This window comes from Peromyscus eremicus, chromosome 5, assembly GCF_949786415.1.
Source record: "Peromyscus eremicus chromosome 5, PerEre_H2_v1, whole genome shotgun sequence".
NCBI lineage: Eukaryota > Metazoa > Chordata > Mammalia > Rodentia > Cricetidae > Peromyscus > Peromyscus eremicus.
In genome coordinates this window covers 96227183-96248507 of record NC_081420.1, presented here as the reverse complement: position 1 = coordinate 96248507, position 21325 = coordinate 96227183, and the positions used below count along the sequence as shown (strand labels likewise).

Here is a 21325-nt window from a genome sequence, read left to right as displayed (position 1 = left end):
CTTCCTCCTCCTTGTCTGGTTTATTTTATTTTAGCGTGTGTGTGTGTGTGTGTGTGTGTGTGTGTGTGTGTGTGTGTGTGTTTGTGCATCCATGTATGTACACCATGTATCTGCCTGGTGCCCTCAGAGGTCAGAAAAGGGCATGGGATCCTCTAGAACTGGAGTTACAGATATTGTTCGCAGCAGCCATGTGGGTGCTGGCAACCAAACTTGGGCTCTGTGCAAGAGCAGAGAGGGCTTTTAACCGCTGAGCCATCTCTCCAGTCCCAGGGACAAGCATTTTTGTCTTCCAAGTGTACAGTGGGTGGGTATCTGACTTCCTCAGAGGCTCAGGGGTGGCCCCAGGTCCCCCAACTTTTTCCTCCTAAGGTCGGGGCAACCTTGGTCCCCTCATCCCCTAGGTAGATTCTGAGAACGGACCCAACAATAAAGGGGAATATTCGAGAAAGGGGCCATCAGGACAGCCACCAGACCCAGGTCCTAGAGCTAGGTCTGATGAGGGGGCCCTTCTCTGCTTTGAATAGGGTTGCCCCTGTACCTCTTGAGTAGCTGTTCCCAGTGCTGTGCAAGGCATTGCTAGGAGAGGGCAGACAAGGCCACAGCCACCAGAGGGGTGCCTGGGCCGACAGCTGCCATCTCCTCAAAGGGCATTCTGTGTGTGTCTGGCACATGGCCCTACCCGTGCCCACCCGCCCGCGCCCAGCTGGCACCCGGGCTTCTGAGCCGAGAACAGCAGCTCAGCCTGGCGCCTGGGCTCCAGGCCACACGCGCCCGAGGTCTCGGAGGCCCGCCCCTCTAACCCAGGCTCCGCCTCACCTCCCTCCCTTTTCTTTTTCTTTGGCCGGGGAATCTCGCAGACTTCTGGCTCCTCTCCCTTCTGTCTATTTTCTACGTGTCCAGGCCAGAAGTCGGGGAGCAGTGGGTAAAATGCCCCTTTCACACTATGGGTACAGGGAAATGGGGACTCGGGATAGCGCATGTAGGGTTGGGCTTAGAAAGACAGCTAATGGTCCTTGCCTCCAGCACAGCAAACTCCCAGGGAAAAGGCTCCCTGGCAGAGATCAGGAGCTTGGGTATGGGGTGTGAAGCCGCTAGAGGAGGATCCCTCTGGGATCTGACTATCCTGGATCCCTAGAGGCCATGGCTGCTCTTCCCTCACTAAGCCTTGCAAATGATTCCAGAATGACTCACCAAGTTCTTCAGAGAACAGCCTGTGGGGATGTCCAGACCAGAAGCAGCTGGACTGCCTGACGGAGGCGCCGCAATAGAGAGGGTCCTTGAGGGCTCACCGGGACCCTCGGAGGAGGGCACTCCCTCCGGACCACAGGGAGGAGGTAGCATACTCAGCTGTCCAGACGCTTCTGTTCCCTGGGCCTTGGCCCATCTCTAGGGACTGAGGGCTGGGAGGTGGCTTCTTTATTCCCCTCCCACTCTTACCCAGGGGACTTCCGTGGTCCAGAAGCCTCTGGCCCAAGAGAATACAGCGAGTCTTTGAAGACTCTGTGACAATTTTTCCTTAGCATGCTACCTTTGTCACCGTTAGTGAGCCTGTATTGCATACTATTAACCAAAGTTCACACTTTGTTCAGATCTTAGTTTACCCCACTCTCCTTTTCTGATCCAGGATCATAGTTGTCATGTTTTCTGAGTCCTCCTGTCAAAAACGGTGACAATTTTTTGACATTTCTTGTTTTGATGACCTTGACATTTTTGAGGTGTGTTGGTCAGGGAGTTTATAGAATGCCCCTCCTTCCGTATTCATTTGACGATTCTCTCATGATTACTCTAGGGTCATAGTGTTGATGAGGAAACCACAGAGGTAAAATGCCACCCATCATATCAAGGGCACATACCATCAGCATGGCTCACTGCCGTTAGTAATGGACTTTGATCTCTTGCTGAGGCGGTGCTGGCCGGTTCCACTGCTGTGAAACCCTCCCTCCCTCTCCAGAGGAAGTCAGTGCACACGACCCTGCTCCAAGCTTGTGCTCTGCCTCTTCTGGGAGCTCCTTTTAAATGACTTGGAACTTACTTTCCATATGAGAGAATTCGCCTCTGTGTATATTTCAATCCTTTATTTTATCATGTGGGCGGGCCCATGAATGTTGCTTGTGACAGGGTCTCTTGTATCCTGGGCTGGCCCTGAACTTGCTGTGTAGCCAAGGATGACCTTGAACTCCTGATCTTCCTGCTGCTACCCCCCAAGTGCTGGGATCACAGGCTTGCTGGTGCAGCCACACCACTCGGAGCCTCCCTGTGATTAGTGCTGGGAACTCAGGTCCTCCGGAAGACTGGGAAGTGCTCTGAACCACTGAGCCATCTCTCCAGCTCCTATTTTATAATTTTCTAGAGTTCATTTATGCTGTTTTTTTGTTTTTGTTTTTACAATAAACACTTTTCCCCCCCCTGTGTCAGATCTTGGAGTTACAGACAGGTGTTAGCTGCCATGTGGGTGCTGGGAATTGAACCCAGGTCCTCTGGAAGAACAGTCAGTGCTCTTAACCACTGAGCCATCTCTCCAGCCCTAGTAAACACTCTTTAAATTGTGGCAAAATACAAATAACCCAAAACTAGGCATTTTCATCAGGCTGATGTTTTCATTGAACTCAACTCAATAACTCAGGAAATTCCTTTCATCTCAGAAGCCTTAGTCACATATACAAAGTGCCTTTTGCCTTCTTAAGTAATAGATTCCAGAGATTAGGGTGAGGATGAATTCGAGGGTCATATTCAACTGACCACAGGGAGGCTCAGGCATTGGCCTTGCTGTTCTCAGAGGTAAAGACCAATCCTCAGTAGTCACCCACATACCACTCAGAAAACCTGTCCCAGATACAGGCCATTCCCTGACTAGGGGGCAGGTGACTCACCCCTAAGTAGCTTGAATGGTGAAGTGAAGCCCTTTCTCCCTCATAGGCAGCATGCCTGAACTCCTACCAGGGTTTGGCCAGTGTAGAAATCCTTTGCTCAGTTTAAGTATCAACTCTCACTGCTAATGGGAACAGCTAACAAGGAGGGGCTGTAGTGGGCACTCTGACAAGAGGCCCAAACCCCTATACCAAGAGATTCTTTTGACACCAAAATTCCAGGAATGTTTATATTTAAAAAATTCTCACAAGTAGTCAGGGAAACATAGGCTATGTATGAACATGAAAACCTTAGGACTTACATGTTCAATAATGGACATGGGTTAATCAAGTCATGGGTGGTTGGTTACTGCTCTAATTATCGGCCTGAACCTGGGAAAGTGGGGCCTAAAACTCAGGCAGACTAAAGTCTCATGCAATAGCCAGCTTTACTCAGAGCATCAGACAATTTATACTCTTGAGGGTTAAGAAGAGTCACCCGAGTTTCAGTGACAAGACAAGCCGCATGAGGCAAAAACATGTTTTTCCATAGAGGCATATGAACAAATAATAGCCAGTGTAATAATCTGAAGTGAACTCACTCCTGTCCACCACACCTGGGAGGGTCAGGAAAGCACATTCCACGAACAACCCATGTAATGGAGGAACCGAGATCACAAGACTCTTGTCTTGTTTACTTGAAGTTTTTCCACAAGGTCTCAGAAATCTCCTCACATAGTTTGTCCATGGACCCTGTCGCAACAATGGGAACCCTCAGACGGCAGAATCTGAGTATAGAACAGATCCAGCAGGAATATATGCTGACAGTTTTCTGTAACAAGAGAAAAAGAAAATAAACTCCCAAAGTTGCATAAAATCTACATTGATGTTATGCATTTGTACTGGGAACTGACAGGAGGAGAGATGAGAAAACACCACCTGTAGTTTTATGTTGAAGGTGGGGATGGGGTTGGTACCATGCTAGCTCAGAAAGGGAGTCTCTTTTGTCTTTTCTCAATTTTCACAGACAAGATTATTTTACTTTTGAGACAGGGTTTTTCTGTGTAGTCCTGGCTGTCCTGGAATTTGCTCTGCAGACCAGGCTGGCCTCGAACTTGGATATCTACCTGCTTCTGCTGGGATTAAATGCATGTGCCATCATGCCTGATTTGTTTTTTCTTTCTTTCTTTTTTTGTTTAATTTTTATTGGGGTGGAGAACAGTTTGGGTGACTATAACTATTTTTTTAAGTTTATTGAGATTTATGTCTGCAAGTGTTTTGCCTGTATGTATATGTGAACTAAATGTGTACCTGGTGCCCATGGAATTCAGAAGAAGGTATTGGGTCTTCTGGAACTGGAAATAGGGATGGTTGTGAATATCATATCGGTGTTGGGAACTGAACGCTGGTCCTCTACAAGAGCAACAAATGCTCTTAACTGCTGAGCCATTTCTCCAGCCCCTAACTATAATTTTTTTTTTTATTTTCTAATTTTTCAACTTTTATCTATGAGAGAGAATGCTTGGAGCTGATGTGGAGAGACACCTGATGTGGGTGCTGAGAACTCAGGTCCTCTGGAAGAACAGCTAGCGCCCCTAACCACTGAGCCATCTCTCCAGCTCCTGTTTTCTAAAATTTTCCTGAGTTCATTTATTATTCAGGCTGGTTTTTTCAGTAAACACTTTTAAAATTATGGTAAAATATAAATAATCCAAAATTAGCCATTTTCATCAGTGTTAAACATACATTTTAGTGGCATTAAACACATTCAAAACCTCTGTGTGACCTTGGAAACTGGAGAGACAGATCAGTTAGGAGAGCACCTGCTACAAAAGCATGAGGCCCTGAGTTCGTATCCCCAGAACCCCCACCAGCTGCTCAAAGCTTCCAGCTTCAGAGGATCCACTACCTCTGCAGGTACCTGTACTCACACACATATTACTCTTATGCACACCCACTTAAAAATAATATTTTTTTTTTAAGATAGGGTTTTTCTTTGTAGCTCTGGTTGTCCTATAACTCTGTAGACCAGGCTGGCCTTGAACTCAGAGATCCTCCTACTTCTGCCTCTCAAGTGCTGGGATTAAAGGTGTGCACCACCACTGCCTGGCAAAATAAATAAATAAAAAATAAATCTTTTTAAAAAAATATAATTTATTTATTTTTATTTTATTTGTATTGGTGCTTTTTTCTGCATGTATATAGACTGTGTGAGGGTGTCAGATCTTGGAGTTGCAGACAGTTGTGAGCTGCCATGTGGGTGCTGGGACTTGAACCCAAGTCCTCTGGAAGAGCAGTCAGTGCTCTTAACCACTGAGCCATCTCTCCAGCCCCCCAAAATAAATCTTTTAAAAATTACACACGACCCTAAGTGAATAAGCAAAGCACAACCAAAGACAAATAGTCAGTTACACAGGGAGCCGAAGATTCAGAAAGTGCACAGGAGGTTACCAGGAACTGAAGAGTGGAGGGGTTACTGTGTCATGAGCTCAGGGCTTCTGTTCAGGATGATGAAAATATGTGGAAATGGACAGTGATGATGATCACGGGAGTGTGTGTATATGTGTTGTGGAATAATCTTTTTGTGCACTATGAAGATGTGTCTTTGCCAAGGTGCCTTCTGATTGGTTTAATAAAGAGCTGAATAGCCAATAGCTAGGCAGAAAGAGGTTAAGCAAGACTTCTGGGTAGAGAGAGAGGGAGAAGAGGAGATGAATCTGGGTGTGAGAGACACCAGAGGACACAGAGAAGGAAAAGAAGGTGCAAGATGGAAGAGAGGTAAAAAGCCACAAGGAAAAAATGTAGATTGATGTAAATGGATTAATTTTAGTTATCAGAGCTAGTGGGACAAGCCTAAGCTATAGGCCGAGCTTTCATAATTTAGTAAGTCTCTGTGTCATTTTTTGTGAGCTGGTAGCCCAAAGAAAAATCCATTGTGTGTGTGGCTTATGCTTGAACACATATACAACTCAGGTCTTCTGCAAGAGAGCACTGTGTGCTCTTAATAGCTGAGCTATCTCTCCAGCCTCTACAAGTGTAACTAGTTTTGGTTTTTCGAGACAGGGTGTCTCTGTGTAGTTTTGGTGCCTATCCTGGATCTCGCTCTGTAGACCAGGCTGGCCTCGAACTCACAGAGGTCCGCCTGTCTCTGCCTCCGGAGTGCTGGGATTAAGGTGTGCGCCGCCGCCGCCGCCGCCGCCGCCGCCGCCGCCGCCGCCGCCGCCGCCGCCACCACCCAGCTGTAACTAGTTTTTTTTTTTTTTTTTTTTTAAACAACAAACTTTTACACGTACAAGTGTTTTGTCCGTACATGTGTATGTGTACCATGTGCATGTCTGGTATCCATGAATGTCAGAAGATGGTGTTGGATCCCCTGGGACTGCAGTTACAGAAGGCTGTGAACTGCCACATGGGTTTTAGAAATTGAACCTGGTCCTCTCCAAGAACAACCAGTGCTTTTAACCACTGAGCCATCTCTTCAGTCCCAGCGTAACTTATTTTTTAATACAATTTTTTATTATTTATTTATATTTTGAGACAGGGTTTCTCTGTGTAGCCTTGGCTGTCCTGGAACTCACTCTGTAGACCAGGCTAGCCTCAAACTCACAGAGATCCGCCTTTTTCTGCCTCCCGTGTGATGGGATTAAAGGGATGTGCCACCACCACCTGCCTGGCCAATTTTTATTTTTTATTTTTTATTATTTTGTGTATGGGCATTTTGCCTACATGAATTTCTATGCACTTCATGTGTGCCTAGTGCCCTTGCTCCCAATCCCATGGAACTGGGGTTACAGACAGTTGAGAGCCATCATGGGTGGGTGCTAGGGATGAAACCTATGTCTGCTGAAAGACCACTGAGACGTCTTGCCAGCTCCAAATGAGATAGCAGAGGATGACTTCAACCCATCAACCGCTGAGTTGTGAACCTCCCAGGTGTAAAAAAAATTTCCCCCAAGGCAGGGTTTCTCTGTGTAGCTTTGGAGCCTGTCCTGGAACTCACTCTGTAGACCAGGCTGTTCTCAAACTCACAGAGATCCGCCTGACTCTGCCTCCCGAGTGCTGGGATTAAAGGCGTGCGCCACTGCCCAGCCAGGTGTAACTTCTTAAGGACATTTTTTCTTTCTTTCTTTCTTTCTTTCTTTCTTTCTTTCTTTCTTTCTTTCTTTCTTTCTTTCTTTCTTTCTTTCTTTCTTCTTCCTTCCTTCCTTCCTTCCTTCCTTCCTTCCTTCCTTCCTTCCTTTCTTTCTCTTTCTTTTTCTCTCTTTTTTTTTTTGAGATAAGGTTGGTCTTAGTATATAACTCTGGCTGGCTTGGAATATGATATGTAGACAAGGCTGGCCTCAAACTCTCAGAGATCCATCTGCCTCTGCTTTAAAACAATTTGTTTTTGAGACAGGGTTTCATGTAGCCCAGGCTGGCTTCAAACTTGCTATGAAGCTGAGGATTATCTTAAATCCCTAAGCCTCTCCTCTCCATCTCCTGAGTTCTGGGATCACAGAGGTGTACCATCACACCCAGCTAACTTTGAACAAGTTTTGAGAGAAATGCAATTACTGATTTATAAGAACCGCAAGCTGCCCTGAGAAGATTCCCCGCCAGTCCTCCGGGGCCTCATCTAAGGGTCTTCTCCGGGAGCCAACACTGAGAGAGACAGGGAGCACAACTGAGCAATGAGCCATAAAATATGAACTCCACATGCCACCCCTCCTCACCTCTAACAAGGCAAGAGATGAAAGAAGCGCTTTCACTGGACAGCTGAGCTGGGGCAGACCCCCAGAGTAGTCTGCTGGCCTCCTAGTCCTCCAGAATGTTTGCGAACACCCGGTGACCACAGTCCCTTCCAGGAACAAGCTCCCATCTTTAGTCACTCTGACAAGTGGAATTTCATTCTTCACTGGAAAAAATCCCCAGGGCATTTCGTTTCTGAACTCAAAACAAAGCCAATGGCCTGAATAGTATACATTCTCTAAATAATTAAAGGGCCCAAATCAGCAGCTGCCACGTTGGGGTCATTAGTGCCAGTCCTCAAAGCCACAGTGTCATGTTCCCAGTGAGGGCAGATCATCAGGCACCTCCTTCAGAGGCTCTGTGATGTTGCCCAAGGCCAAGGGTCTTCCCTAGGAAGGGGGCAGGGCACTGGGAAAGTCTTGACTCTCAAGGAGTGAGACCTCTTTGTACAAACAGGAAGGAACTCAATGTAGGGAGCAAGGTCTGCATTTTGGCAAGAACTCATGGTACTTGTCAGCCTTGACCTCCAGTATCAGGGCAGGATAGGTTGGGGCTGGCCTGGATTTTGGTCCCTGTGTGAACTTCTGCCTGGTATCTTACTTTCAAAGGCTATTTCTTCCTCATCTGTCAAATGAGTTTTTCATAAGTCAGCCACCAGTGCCAGGGGTACCATCCCTATTGTGCTCTGTGATGACATGAGACACGGTGGCCCAGGGCCAAATAAATGCAGTATCTGTTTTGCTAGGAAGCATTAGGACGTCTCGAGTATGGGCTGGTGTGGCAACAGGAGGCACTCAGTTAAATGTCAACACTATCAGAATCGTATTTGACTCTGTTTTCACTCCATGGAGCCCTGAGCTTTCTACTTCTTGTGTGCTGGAAGGATGCCCTGTGTTTACTGATGGGCTGACTGCAGGGGAGATTAATGTGGACACCAGAGGCATCCTTGATGACCTCTAGCAAGTTCTTTTTTTTTTTTTTTTTTTTTTTTTTTTTTTTTTTGAGATAGGGTTTCTCTGTGTAGTTTTGGTGCCCGTCTTGATTCATTGTCAATTGTTTTGTTTTGTTTTGTTTTCTGTCGCTCTGGCTGTCCTGGATCTCACTCTGTAGACCAGGCTGGCCTTGAACTCACAGAGATCCACCTGACTCTGCCTCCCCGAGTGCTGGGATTAAAGGCATGTGCCACCACTGCCCAGCGCAAGTTCTTAAAATAACACTCAATGCTTGATCAAAGGAATGTCTGGTAGAAGATTCTACAGAGTGACAACTCTGTGACTATGAGGTCTAGATGCAAGGAGATAGACCCTTATGGAGGAACCAGAGATGCCCATTCTTTCCTTTTGGCCTGCTGGGAGTGTCAGGGCTTTCCTGAGGAGGCAGCCTTGCAATAGGAGCTCAGAGAGTGTATAGGAGTTCAGGGGTCCTCTCTGGGCAGAAAGCTGCTCTAGGGGGCTAGAGAGATGGCTCAGAGGTTAAGAGTACTGGCTCCTCTTTCAGAGGACCTGGGTTCAATTCCCAGCACCCATACAGTAGTTCACAACTGTCTGTAACTCCAGTTCCAGGAGCTCTGACACCTTCACACCAATGCATATAAAATAAAGTTAAATTATTAAGAAAGAACGAGAGAGAGAGAGCCTTCACACCAATGCATATAAAATAAAGTTAAATTATTAAGAAAGAACGAGAGAGAGAGAGAGACAGAGAGAGACAGAGAGAGAGAGAGAGAGAGAGAGAGAGAGAGAGAGAGAGAGAGAGAGAGCAAGCAAGCAAGCAAGCTGCTCTAGGGAGCGGCTTTCCTCCCAGAGTCCAGTGGCCTGAGCCCCACCGTGTGTGTGTGTGTGTGTGTGTGTGTGTGTGTGTGTGTGTGTGTGTGTGCGCGCGCGCGCGCGCGCGCGCGTGCGCACGTGTGTAAAAACAAAATGAGGTTCAGGAAAGCTGTTCCTTATGGGAAAGGCTGGGTCAGATATGACTCTGCCTGCTCTGGGGTGTGAGATGGGCAACGGGACACACAATCAAGCTGGTGAGGAGTCCCCACCCTGTTCAGATGTCTTCCGCAAAGACACAGACCTGGGTCTATGCAGCAGAAGATTCTGGAATTCAAAAACTGTATAGTCTAATTGTTCCTGGGATGGCCTTTATCTTCCTAAGTCATTGTATGTCTTATCCAAATTATTGGAGGTACACTCAGAGACAGGCAGACAGGCCTTTTTTGTATCGGGGTTGACATAAGCAGTGAGGGCCATATATGTGCTTCTCAGAAAGAACTGGGCATTCTGTTTCATATTTGATCGGGTGCATCCAGGGTGGTCTGACATTCTATTTCAAAGCCTTGAAAGTACACACTTTCCCTGACATAACACCACCTTGTAAAAGTCATCTAGAAATAACTAGGAGTGCAGATAAAGAGCTAACAAGACAGTTCAACATAACATTATTCAAAATAAAACATGTTTCCTAAATGGCCAATGACAGAAGATCAATAAAATAAATTATAATATGTGGTTCTTAAAAACTGAGTCTTCATCACAGGTTTGAAGCCAGGCTGGGCTATACATAGGGATGGATACCTTGTCTCACAAAGGCAGAGTGTGGTGGTGCACTTGGAAGGCAGAGTAAGGTGAATCTCTGTGAGTTCGAGGCCAGCCTGGTCTGCCAGAGGTGGAGATGTAGCTCAGAGGAAGAAAGCTTGCTTAGCATGCCTGAGGAGCTGGGATGGCTCCCCAGCAGCCCATAAAAACAAGACGGTCCAAACAGCATACAGAGGAGCGGTCTGACAGAATTTTGCAGCGGCTGCAATGCCCCACCCCCCACAAGCCACTGAGCACATACAATCACTGAGTACACTCAGTCTCTGACTTCAAAAATGCTTTTGATGAACTGCATTTTAAGTTTTCGTGTGTGTGTGTGTGTGTGTGTGTGTGTGTTGAGGACTGAACCCTTCCTTACAAATAAATGTTAGGTCAGTGCTGTGCCATTGAAGTACTCCTGTAATGATGCATTTTTTTTATAGTACATTAAACTTACAGGCTGGAGGGATGGGGCTTGTTTTGTTTACACAGCCTCAAGTGTCCCAAGCTAGCTTTGAACTCACTATGTAGCCTTCATTTTTGTATCCAATTGCCTTCCCCCTGAGTACTGGGATCACAGGCATGCACTACCAAGCCTGGTTTTATGTGCTGCTGAGGCCTAAACTGGGGCTCTGTGCATGCTAGGTAGGTACAATACCAACTGAACTATATCCCCAGTCAGAATTTTATATTTCAAAACAGGGTCTCACTATGTAGGCCTGGCTGACTTGGACCTTGTTGTGTAGATCAAGCTGGCCTGAAACTCACAGAGTTCAGCCTGTATCTGCCTCCCAAGTCCTAGAATTAAAAAAAAAAAAAAAAAAAAAAAACAACAACAACAACAACAACAAAACACCTGGCCAGTTGTGGTGGCACACATCTTTAACCCCAGCATTCGTGAGTTCTAGGACAGCCAGAGCTACAGAAAACAAAACAAAACAATTGGCATATGCTATCACACCTGGCTCCCAGCATTTTCATTTTAATGTATTAAGTCTTAAATATCATCACTGGAGTTGGTTCTGTTCTTCTACCATGTGGGTTCCAGGGATCCACTCACTTCTCCAGTCTCGGAAAGTCTTTACCCCATAACTTCAATGGATTACATTTTTATTATTGTGTGTGACTGTATGTTGGTATGTGCACCCACATGCTGGTGGTGATGTGCGTGGAGAGGTCAGGGGACAACCATCAGGAGTCACTCTCTCCTTCCACTATGGGTTCTCAGATTTGAACGGAAGTCATTCAGCTGGGCAGCAAGTCCTTCACCTCCTGAGCCACCTCACTGGCCCTCGAGTATTACAGTTTTAAATACCCACGTGATTGGCGATTGGTGCTGTCCGTATTCTGTCACCTAAGTACAGTGTAATCTCAATTATATCAAAAGGTATGAAAAACACAGGGAAAAAATATCCTGAAGTCTATACAGATTTTTTGTTGTTATAGGATCATGTGAGATTTATATTGTTTAATTTTTGTTTTCAGTTTTTCTTGGGCAGGGGAGGGGATTGAATCTACATCCTCATGAATGCTAAGCATGTAACTTACAAGAGCTACACCCCAGGCCCTTGTTTTCAAATTTTCAATGAACAGATAGATTTCTTCTATAACCAGAACAGCACAGCAGTAAGAGGAATGCAAGCATGGGGCAGCAGGAGGTGAGAAGGTGGCCAGGCTCAGGTTAGGCTCTGCCCTGGCCAGGAGCAAAAGAACCCATGCACTGCTTGTTTTGACAGGGTGGCAGGCATCTGGTGGTTGGGTTCTCTCCAAGTGGCAGGGTAACCTACTGGACACACTGCATGCTCAGTTTAGCTGATGCACACACACTTGGGTCTCACCATCTGTGGCCAACCTGGCAGCAAACTATTACATCATCAGCTGTGGCTGCTGGGAACTTTGGTTCTGTTGCTTGTATTCCTTGCCTGCTTCCCAGGCCTGACTTCAGTGGCTTCTTTAAGTTCTTGAGAACTAAGGGAGGCTTCAGCTTAGCCCTTCGCTGGGACTCCAAGGATTTAGAAAAGAAGGAGGAACTCTTGTGGGTGAGTCCCAGCTGATGCAGGAGGGACTGGGGCCTGGCTGGTTCAACTCACTGTGGTTTTGCTGATGTGGCAGGAATTTAAGAATGAGAATTATTTAAAACAGTAAGGATAAAGGGAGATGTAATTTTCTCAAATATATAGCTGAAGGCTTTGAAATATTTTATATAGGCAGGAAGTATATAAGGCCATAAAACACTGTTGTACCTAAAACATCACCTGGTTGCTCGTACATTCATTTCCAAGAGGAGCTGAATGACAGTAACACACGTGTAGTTTCATTTGAGTGGCTGAGGAAGGATGACTGGAGCCCAACAACCCAGGGTTAGCATGAGCAGCACAATAAGATCCCATCTCTTTCTTTCTTCTTCTTTTTTTTTTTTTTATAAAGATTTATTATGGCTGGGCGCACGCCTTTAATCCCAGCACTCGGGAGGCAGAGCCAGGCGGATCTCTGTGAGTTCGAGGCCAGCTTGAGCTACAGAGTGAGTTCCAGGAAAGGCGCAAAGCTACACAGAGAAACCCTGTCTCAAAAAACCAAAAAAAGAAAAAAAAATTATTATGTATACAGCATTCTGCCTGCATGTATACCTGCAGGCCAGAAGAGGGAGATAGATCTCATTTTAGATGGTTGTGAGCCACCATGTGGTTGCTGGGAATTGAACTCAGGACCTCTGAGAGAGCAGCTAGAGCTCTTAACTTCCAAGCCATCTCTCCAGTCCCAATCCCATTTCTTTCTCTCTCTCTCTCTCTCTCTCTCTCTCTCTCTCTCTCTCTCTCTCTCTCTCTCTCTCTCTCTCTGTGTCTTTTGGTTTTTTGAGACAAGGTTTCTCTGTGTAGCTTTGGAGCCTTTCCTGGAACTCACTCTGTAGCCCAGGCTGTTCTCAAACTCACAGAGATTTGCCTGGCTCTGCCTCCCAGTGTTGGGATTAAAGGCGTGAGTCACCAACGCCCGGCTTAAGATCCCATCTCTTAACACAAAAAAGAGACCCAAACCACAAAACAAAACTCCACCTAGATTATTCAATGCACCCCTTCATTTTATAGAGGTAGGAATGGGATCAGGAGGGGCAGAGGGCTGGTCAGCAGAGCTAAGTTTAAGTCTACATGTCTTTACACATCATAGGGTCCCTCAGTATGATGTACTATTTAGGGGAGGAGTAAGACAAAAGTGAGGTATGTGTGGGTTTTCTCCAAACTAACCAATTCTCTTAACACCAACTGGTTAGCCAACAACCTGATTCAGTTCTGATACTAACTACCCACATGATAAGGGCTTGGTCCCACAAGCCCAGTCCCAAATGCCAACTACAAATGAGTGCCCAGGCTATCCACCCCTCTGCCCAGCTGACTACAAATTTGGGGACTCCCATGACCATTTCCCCCTTTGTTTGATAATTTTCTAGAACTCATAAGCTCAGGAAACTTCCCTACTTACAAGTTTATTACAGAGAATGCAAATGAGCAGCCAAACAAGAAGTAGGTAAGGGGTTGGAAGGTCCTCGGCACAGAAGCCTGTCCTCAAACTTAGGAGTACAACATCCTCTTGGTATATGGATTGTCCCCAACTTCCAGAACTTCTTTGTAGTTTTTATTGTTGATTTCATTACATTGTTAGGACTGATTAGATCACTGGCCAACGGTGATTGATTTCTCTTCCCTGGAGATCAAGGAAAGGCTGAAAGGTCTAACCCTCCAATCACAGGGCCCTTCATTAGCATTCAGAAGAGGGCAAATTCCAAGGTTCCAAGGTTTTCAGGAACTCTTATTTCTTTTGGTTTTTCGAGACAGTGTTTCTCTGTGTAACACTCCTGGCAGTCCTGGAACTTCCTTTGTTGACCAAGCTGGCCTCGAACTCATAGAGATCCACTTGTCTCTGCCTCTGCTGGGATTAAAGGTGTCAGGAACTCTAATCAAGCCTGTCTTATGGCCAGTTGTTTGCAGCTGGCTCTGGCACACATGCTGATGTGGGTGGTGGTGGTAGCAGCAGCACATGACTTTAATCCCAGCAGGCTGATCTCTGTGAGTTTGAGCCAGCCTGGTCTACAGAGCAAGTTCCAGGATAGCCAAGGCTGTTACACAGTGAAACCCTGTCTAAAAAAACCAGAAAACAACAAAAAAGGGAAGTTCCCTTTCTTAAATTTCACATTCAAAAATCCCAGAATGGAGTTAAGAGAACAGAGACCTATTAACCAGCGTAAAATGGGGTAGTCTGAGATGGCATCTTCCAAGTTTAAAAATGTCTTCTAATTAGGCATGATGACATACACCTGTAATCCCTGTATTTTGTAGGTGGATGCCAATAGATCAGGAATTCAAAGCCATCCTTGACTACACAGTAAGTTCCAGGCCTGCTGGAGTTATAGGAAATTGTACCTCAAAAAACCAAAGCAGGAGCTGTAGCTCAGTTGCTAGCATGCATGAAGCCCTAGGCCTGATTCCCAGTACCACATAAACTGGGCATGGTGGCACAGAACTGTAATTCCAGTACTTGGGAGGTGGATGTAGGAGATTTGAAGTTCAAGATCATACTCAGCTACAGAGCAAGTTCAAGGCCAGCCTAGGCTATGGGAGACCCTGTCTCAAACAAAATAAAGCCCAAGCAAACAAAAGCAAAAAAGAACAAGTGTCTTCCATTGGTCGGTCAGTGTTTAATAGGGCAAATGTGCTCAGGGGAGATGAGGTGGGCATGGTGAGGGGACCAAGGACAGCGACATTCCTTCATGCCCTCAGTCATCTCAGCCGTACTCCCCAGAGTGAGGGCACCCACTGAAGCCTCAAGCCATTCCGATGACCTAAGGGCTTGGGGACAGCTCAGGATACTGGGTATGTGAATATAGACCATTCCATACGTAACTTCTGCTACAAAATCTGGACACAGACTGAGATTCACGCTGGTATCTGCAGATTTAAAACTCACTTATCCAAGTCAGGAACCATTTATTTTGCATCTAACAAGTCGGGGCCTGCTGCAGTATCTAACATATGGGCTGCTCACCACCCATCTCTGTGCGTCTGTCAGGGCTGTCAGTGAGGGAAGGCCAGCTCGGCCTTGATGGGCTTCACCATCAACTAGTACAAGTCCTAACACACCTGTTCTGGGAAGAGGTACATGGCCTGACCCAGTCTCCTCAGCTCCCCCAGCCAACCCTCAGCTGTGTGTGTGTGTGTGTGTGTGTGTGTGTGTGTGTGTGAGTGTGTGTGTGTCTGTGTGTGTGTGTCTGTGTGGTTGTGTGCACTCATGCTTAGTGGGAGGCCAGAGGCTGACATCAGGACTCCTCCTCAGTTTCTCTCCACCCTATTTTTTGCGAGTCTTACTGAACTTGGACATCGCTAATTTGGCTAGACTGTTTGGCCAGTGCACCCCGGAGATTGACTCCCTGTATCCTGTCATGCTTGGGATCACAGATGAGCTTTTTTACTGGCTCTTACATTAGTGCTGAAGATCCAAACTCGGGTTCTTATGTTTATCCACTGAGCCATCTCTCCAGCCCCTCAGACCTGCTTTTTACACTTGTTTTTGTGTGTATGGGTGTTTTGAACGCATGCTATGTGTGAGCACCACAGGGATGGCTGGGGCCCACAGAGCCCAGGAGGGGGCATAGGATCCTCAGGAACTGGAGTTGCGGGTGGTTGTCGGCTTTTATGTGGGTGCCGAAAATGAATCTGGGTCTTTGGAAGAGCAGTAAGTGCCGATAAGCCACCTTTAGCCTCTCAAATCTGCTTTTGAAAATAGAGTGGGGGGCAACTTGACAAGACACTTTTCTTGGGCTGGAGAGATGGCTCAGAGGTTAAGAGCACTGGCTGTTCTTCCAGAGGTCCTGAGTTCAATTCCCAGCACCCACATGGTGGCTCACAACCATCTGTAATGAGATCTGGCTCCCTCTTCTGACCTGCAGGAATAAATGTTCTGACACTTTATACATAATAAATAAATAAATCTTTAAAAAAAAAAAAAGACACTTTTCTTTTGGTTTTTTGAGACAGGGTTTCTGTGTGTAGTCCTCTGGAGAGCAGGCTGGCTTTGAACTCAGAAATCTGCCTGCCCCCCTCCACTTGGAATTTTATTTATTTTTATTTTTTTGTTTTTCAAGATAGGGTTTCTCTGTGTAGTTTTGGTGCCTGTCCTGGAGCTTGCTCTGTAGACCAAGCTGTCTTCGAACTCACAGAGATCTGCCTGCCTCTGCCTCCTGAGCACTTGGATTAATAGTGTGCGCCACCACCCCGCTTTTTTTTTTTTTTTTAAACTGGTCACTTTGAACTACTCTTCTGAGAATTGCTCCTGGAGCCACTGAGGCAGGGGATCAGCTGGAATGCCTGCCAGCCTCAATGGGACATAGAGAAAGCTTGCTACCTAGAAAGCTCATCACTATGTGATAGTACAAGGATGGAAATGTTCAAGGCAAATCTGATTGCTGAACTTAGTGCTTGGATGGTGTATCTCACTGAGTATAATAATGTGAGGGGGTGGAACAGAATTAATACTCATCCCTAGCAACTTTTTGAATATGAGGACTCTAAGCCAGAGGTTGGAAACAGGGAGGCAACTGCAGTATCTGACTGGAAGATGCTCTCCTTAGTTTCTCAGCCTTATCCTCCCCGACTCCCCAGAGCCAGGCAACATCCAGAAGTGAAGGCAGCACTCCTACCTCAGCATAGCAGAGCTCGATGTGAGTGATACCTGGCTCCATCCTTTCAGTCCAGGCCAAAGATGTCTGAGGGATCTCAGCTGCACACCTACCTCTTCAGCAGAGTCTCAGACGCTGCCCTGGCTGGGGAGGCCCCAGGACAGTGGCCTGTGTGTCCTTGACTTTGCTGTGCTGTTCCCTCCACTACAGACATTTCTGTATGTTCCTCTGTCTCCTGACACTCCTCTCCCAACACTCACATGGCTGCAGGAGCCAAACAGCACTGAGAGGCCGTTCAGTGTGCTGTGAAACCACATGATGTGTGCGCGCTCTGGCCAGTTCCCTGATGACTTCAGGCAAGTTTCCTATTGTGGAAAATGGGGCCATGCGGAGGCTGTGTGGTGTGTGTGTGTGCAAGTGTGTATGTATGTATGTTGGGGTGGGTGATCCTGGGAAATGGTTTTATTTGCTGATGACACCAGGAGCTTCTGGTCTGTTGACCTATCACCTTTACATTCAGATCAGTTCTGTGTGTCCAGTTCTGTGTGCTGCAAACTCTATCAGCCATGTCTTACCAACATACCTAAGTACTTCTAGCTCTCATGAGGAACTGGTACCAAAAGGCAGAACACTGTATTTTCTGGAGTGTGCATCGCACATTTCTCATGCCAGACAGACCCCGGCTCAATAGTGGCCAAGGCCTCAGTGTCTTTCTTCCTCCTTAGCTCCACAGTGTACACCACACTCAAGGTTACTTCTTAATGTGTCCCTGTAAGCCCCTAGAGGCCTTGTGCACAACTCTTAATTAGAGCACTGTGTTCCTCAAGAAGTAGGTGAACAGAGTACAGAAAGAGGCTTGTTTTATTATTTGACCTCATACCGCTCTAGGGCAGTCAATTCCCCCCCATACCCCCTAATTAAAAGGTACCAGATACTCTGGAATTCTGACACACCCAACTGGGACATAGAGAAGACAAAGGACTGGGGCAGGGACAGAGAACTCAACTCCTAAGACAGTCTCTGTTCCACAGGATCAGTCATAGAGGGCCCTTAGATACCTCCTTAGTCAATAGGCCCATGGTGAGGGCCAGCAAAGCACTGGACCACCAGACCCACAAAGGGCTCCAAACTGTCCCCAAGTACTGACTCATCCTTCACAGGTCCCCACAAACATTTAACCATTCCTAATTCCAGAATAAAGGGCACCATCTCTGTGGGAGCTAGATAAAATACTTTTTTCACACATTTTTATAAACTGGGTTAGATAGTGTCTACCATGGTTCAAACAAACTGTTAGAAAAGAGGATTTTTTGGGGGGTGGGGGAGTCAGTGCTGGGACTGAACCAAGGGTCCATTGAGAAATGCCAGGCATTTGTCAAGGTGGCTTAACCCTTTGAAAGTGAAGCAGGGTATCAGGACAGCTAACAATGTGACTGAGAAAGCAATTCCCACTAAGAAGTCTGGTGGGCTCACACAGGAGTACATACTGACCAAGAGGAAAAGCTCCTGGGTGGCCCGTGCCTGTCCCCCATGTCCCACGTGTGTCCTCCTGTGTAGTTCCCTGCCTCCATGCTACAGTCACTGCATTCAGGGCACAGGGCGTGGCCGGCAGGGCTGAAGACTCCTGGCACCTCTGTCTGGTTTATGCCTATGAGAAACAGCCACTTGTTCAGAGAACAGCCATGTCCAGTTCAGGCGGCCTGGCTTGCTGCTGGGTCCTGCCCCTCGACTCTGACGTCACAGTGAGAAGTGCGGAGTGTGTTTTCCGAGCTGTTGAAACAGATGTAGATCTTAGTGAGCAGAGAGGACCTCCTTCCTAACAGGCAGCCCTCTCCTACACTTCTGCAGCCCTGGGAGTCAGCTGTTGGGAGGCAGGTCACCCTCTTCTGGCTCAGCCTGAAGCGCTTCAAAATCCTTCCTTACACAGAACACAATCTCTTGGATAATGTTGAAAAATGGGTTCTGTTTGTCTGTTTTGTTTTGTTTTTCGAGACAGGGTTTCTCTGTGTAGCTTTGGAGCCTGTCCTGGATCTCGCTCTGTAGACCAGGCTGGCTTCAAACTCAGAGATCCACCTGCCTCTGCCTCCAGAGTGCTGGGATTAAAGATGTGTGTCACCACTGCCCAAAAAAAAACAAAACAAAACTGAAATCCAAGTTCAGAATAGCTCAGCAACTACCAACACATGGCCATCTGCTTTCCTCTCTTACCTCCCTACCCTGTTGGGACAGCTTTAAAAAATAAACAGAAAAGGCTGTTGATGACAAAGGCTGGTGGTGCGGGCACGCTGGCCAGCTAGTCCCAGTTCCCTCTCTTTCAGCCTACCCTTGTGACAGAGGCTGGAAATGCTACGTGCACACATCTGCAGCTCCCCTGCAGCCGGAGTGGTGTGCTGACCCAGGGCTGCTTTGAGGCCACTGTCTTACTGATCCTGACACACACCGGTTCCCTCATTTGTATGTTCACATGTACTAGAGTTAGGCAAGGAGGCACTTCATCAACACACCACGTGTACTGTAGAGAAGGCTTTTAAACTGTGTGAGATAGGGTGCTGGGGGCACACAGAACTGCAGGAACAGTCAAGAGAGTAGTCACCCCAGTGCAGTGGGTGACATGCCAGACACCACCACAGGTCTCTTGTAGGTCTGGAGATCCTGGGTGCTGGCTGGTTCAGGTTAAAGACTTCCTCTGTCATCCCAAGACCTGTAGAGACCATCTGTTCTGATGCCAGCTTAAAATGCTCTCTTGCCACCTGAACAGTCCTTTGCAGATGGATGTAACAGACCACGAGTTCAAATGTAGCTTGTAAACTCCCTTTCTGGGTAATGAGATGCTAGCCATCTGGTGCCACCATTCAGTTTGGTTGCTACAAACACCGCCCACACATCTGAGGCCTAGATGAGGAAGCCTAGTGGTGTTCCTTGTCCTTGTCCTGATGGCATCAGCTCACTTCAGCCTTCTGAGACCCTGATGTTACTCACACCATCCACAGGCCAGAAAACAGAGCTGTGGTCAAGGTCACAGAGCTGTGGTCAAGGTCACAGAGCTGTGGTCAAGGTCACGGAGCTGTAGCCTTGAAGCCCACTTTCTTCCTCACTCACATGCCCCAGGAGCAAGTGACGGGATTTAATGCTGTATTGGCATGGGGGGTTTGTTATTGATTTCCTTCTTTCATGCTTCCTAGGCAGGTAGTTTGGGTTTGGAATTTCCCTAAGGAGTATAAAGACAATAGTTCTTTAGAATACTCCCCACCTCCCATTTTTAAGACAAGATTTACGCTATAGCCTAGGCTGACCTGGAACTATACATAGCCCAGGTTGGCCTCAAATTAGTAGCAATCCTGTCTCAGTCTCCCAAGTGCTAGGATTCTAAGTGTGTGCTAGCACTACTGGCAAGAATATCCTTTGTCAAATAAAAAACTAAAGAATTACTGAGGTAGAAAATACATCTGAAGTAGACTTTTTTTTTTTTTTAAGAGAAAAAGGGAGTAGGAAAAAAACAAAAAACTACTCAGTATTAATTTATACCACTATCCCACCTTACACATGAGAATTTCATATAAGAGAGAAGCTGAATCAATTGAGAACAAATGCCCAGGGACTCAGCATCTGCCCAGGGAGCCCCCTCAGTCTCTGGGAAAGGCTGATGTCAGAGAAATGCCTGTGGCCTCACAAAACTCCCACCACCCGGACAGGGCTGGACGTCGTTGCAGCAGAGCGAAGGAAGGAGAGTGGCATCTTCACCTTCACCGACCTCACAGAGGGTTTCTATTTGTTTATTTAAATCAAATTGTAAAAAGTAAAATGGATGAAACCAGCTGAGATTAAGATACATAAACCAAACTGCAACGTAGAAAAAGGGCCTTGCTGGAAACATGATGAACACTGGAAATATTTCACAGACACACGGAAGAGCTCACATTGTCAATAGGATTAAGCTGCTACTAATTCTCCCCAGAATGTCAAGGTTTCATTTTGCTCAGCCTGAGATCTCGCTCAATTTCAAACTGCCTGTGGTCCACTCGATCCAGAAAAGCTTTCCGTTCAATGTACCTGGAAGAAGACAGAAACAGTGTCAGTAAAGTCTAGCAGAAAGGCGTCCACCCCTGCACTGTCCCAACCCAGGGGAAGATCAGGCTGCAGTAACCAGTGGGAGAGCCAGGTTGACTAGATGACCACCTGGACTATCACGGACCCAAACCATCAGGCTGCAGTAACCAGCAGGAGAGCCAGGTTGACCAGATGACCACCTGGACTATCACGGACCCAAACCACTGTCATTTCACCCACACAAGGACAATTCTGTTCAGACATGACTGAAACTAAAGTGGAAAGAATGAGCAACCCCTTTTTGTTTCAGACAGGATCTCACTCTGTAGACCAGGCTGACCTTGAACTCACAGGAATCCACCTGCACAGAGATCCACCTGCCTCTGCCTCCTGAGTGCTGGGATTAAAGGTGTGTGCCACCAAGCCAGGAGGACTTTGAGGAAAGGAGAAGTAATGCCATCTTATTTACCTAT

The 21325-nt window shown here is 46.8% G+C and overlaps 2 protein-coding genes across 3 annotated transcripts in view; both read right to left on the bottom strand.

The window, feature by feature from the left end:
- The window catches only part of Bcar1 (BCAR1 scaffold protein, Cas family member), a 37770-nt gene extending 36392 nt beyond the window's left edge, over positions 1-1378 (bottom strand). Inside the window, exon 1 of the mRNA XM_059263973.1 lies at positions 1192-1378. Coding sequence (XP_059119956.1) covers positions 1192-1341 — 150 coding nt within the window. The 5' untranslated portion in view covers positions 1342-1378. The remainder of the gene's footprint in view (positions 1-1191) is intronic.
- A 16751-nt stretch (positions 1379-18129) lies between these two features.
- Cfdp1 (craniofacial development protein 1) overlaps positions 18130-21325 on the bottom strand; it is a 94853-nt gene continuing 91657 nt past the window's right edge. Inside the window, exons 7-8 of one of the 2 annotated variants that reach the window (XM_059263972.1) lie at positions 20723-20855; positions 18130-18575 (exon numbers count right to left, since the gene is read on the bottom strand). In XM_059263972.1, the coding sequence (XP_059119955.1) occupies positions 20765-20855 (91 nt within the window). In that variant the 3' untranslated portion in view covers positions 18130-18575; positions 20723-20764. Of the gene's footprint in view, positions 18576-20541; positions 20856-21325 lie in introns of those variants that run through there. The other variant, XM_059263971.1, reaches the window with a different exon arrangement.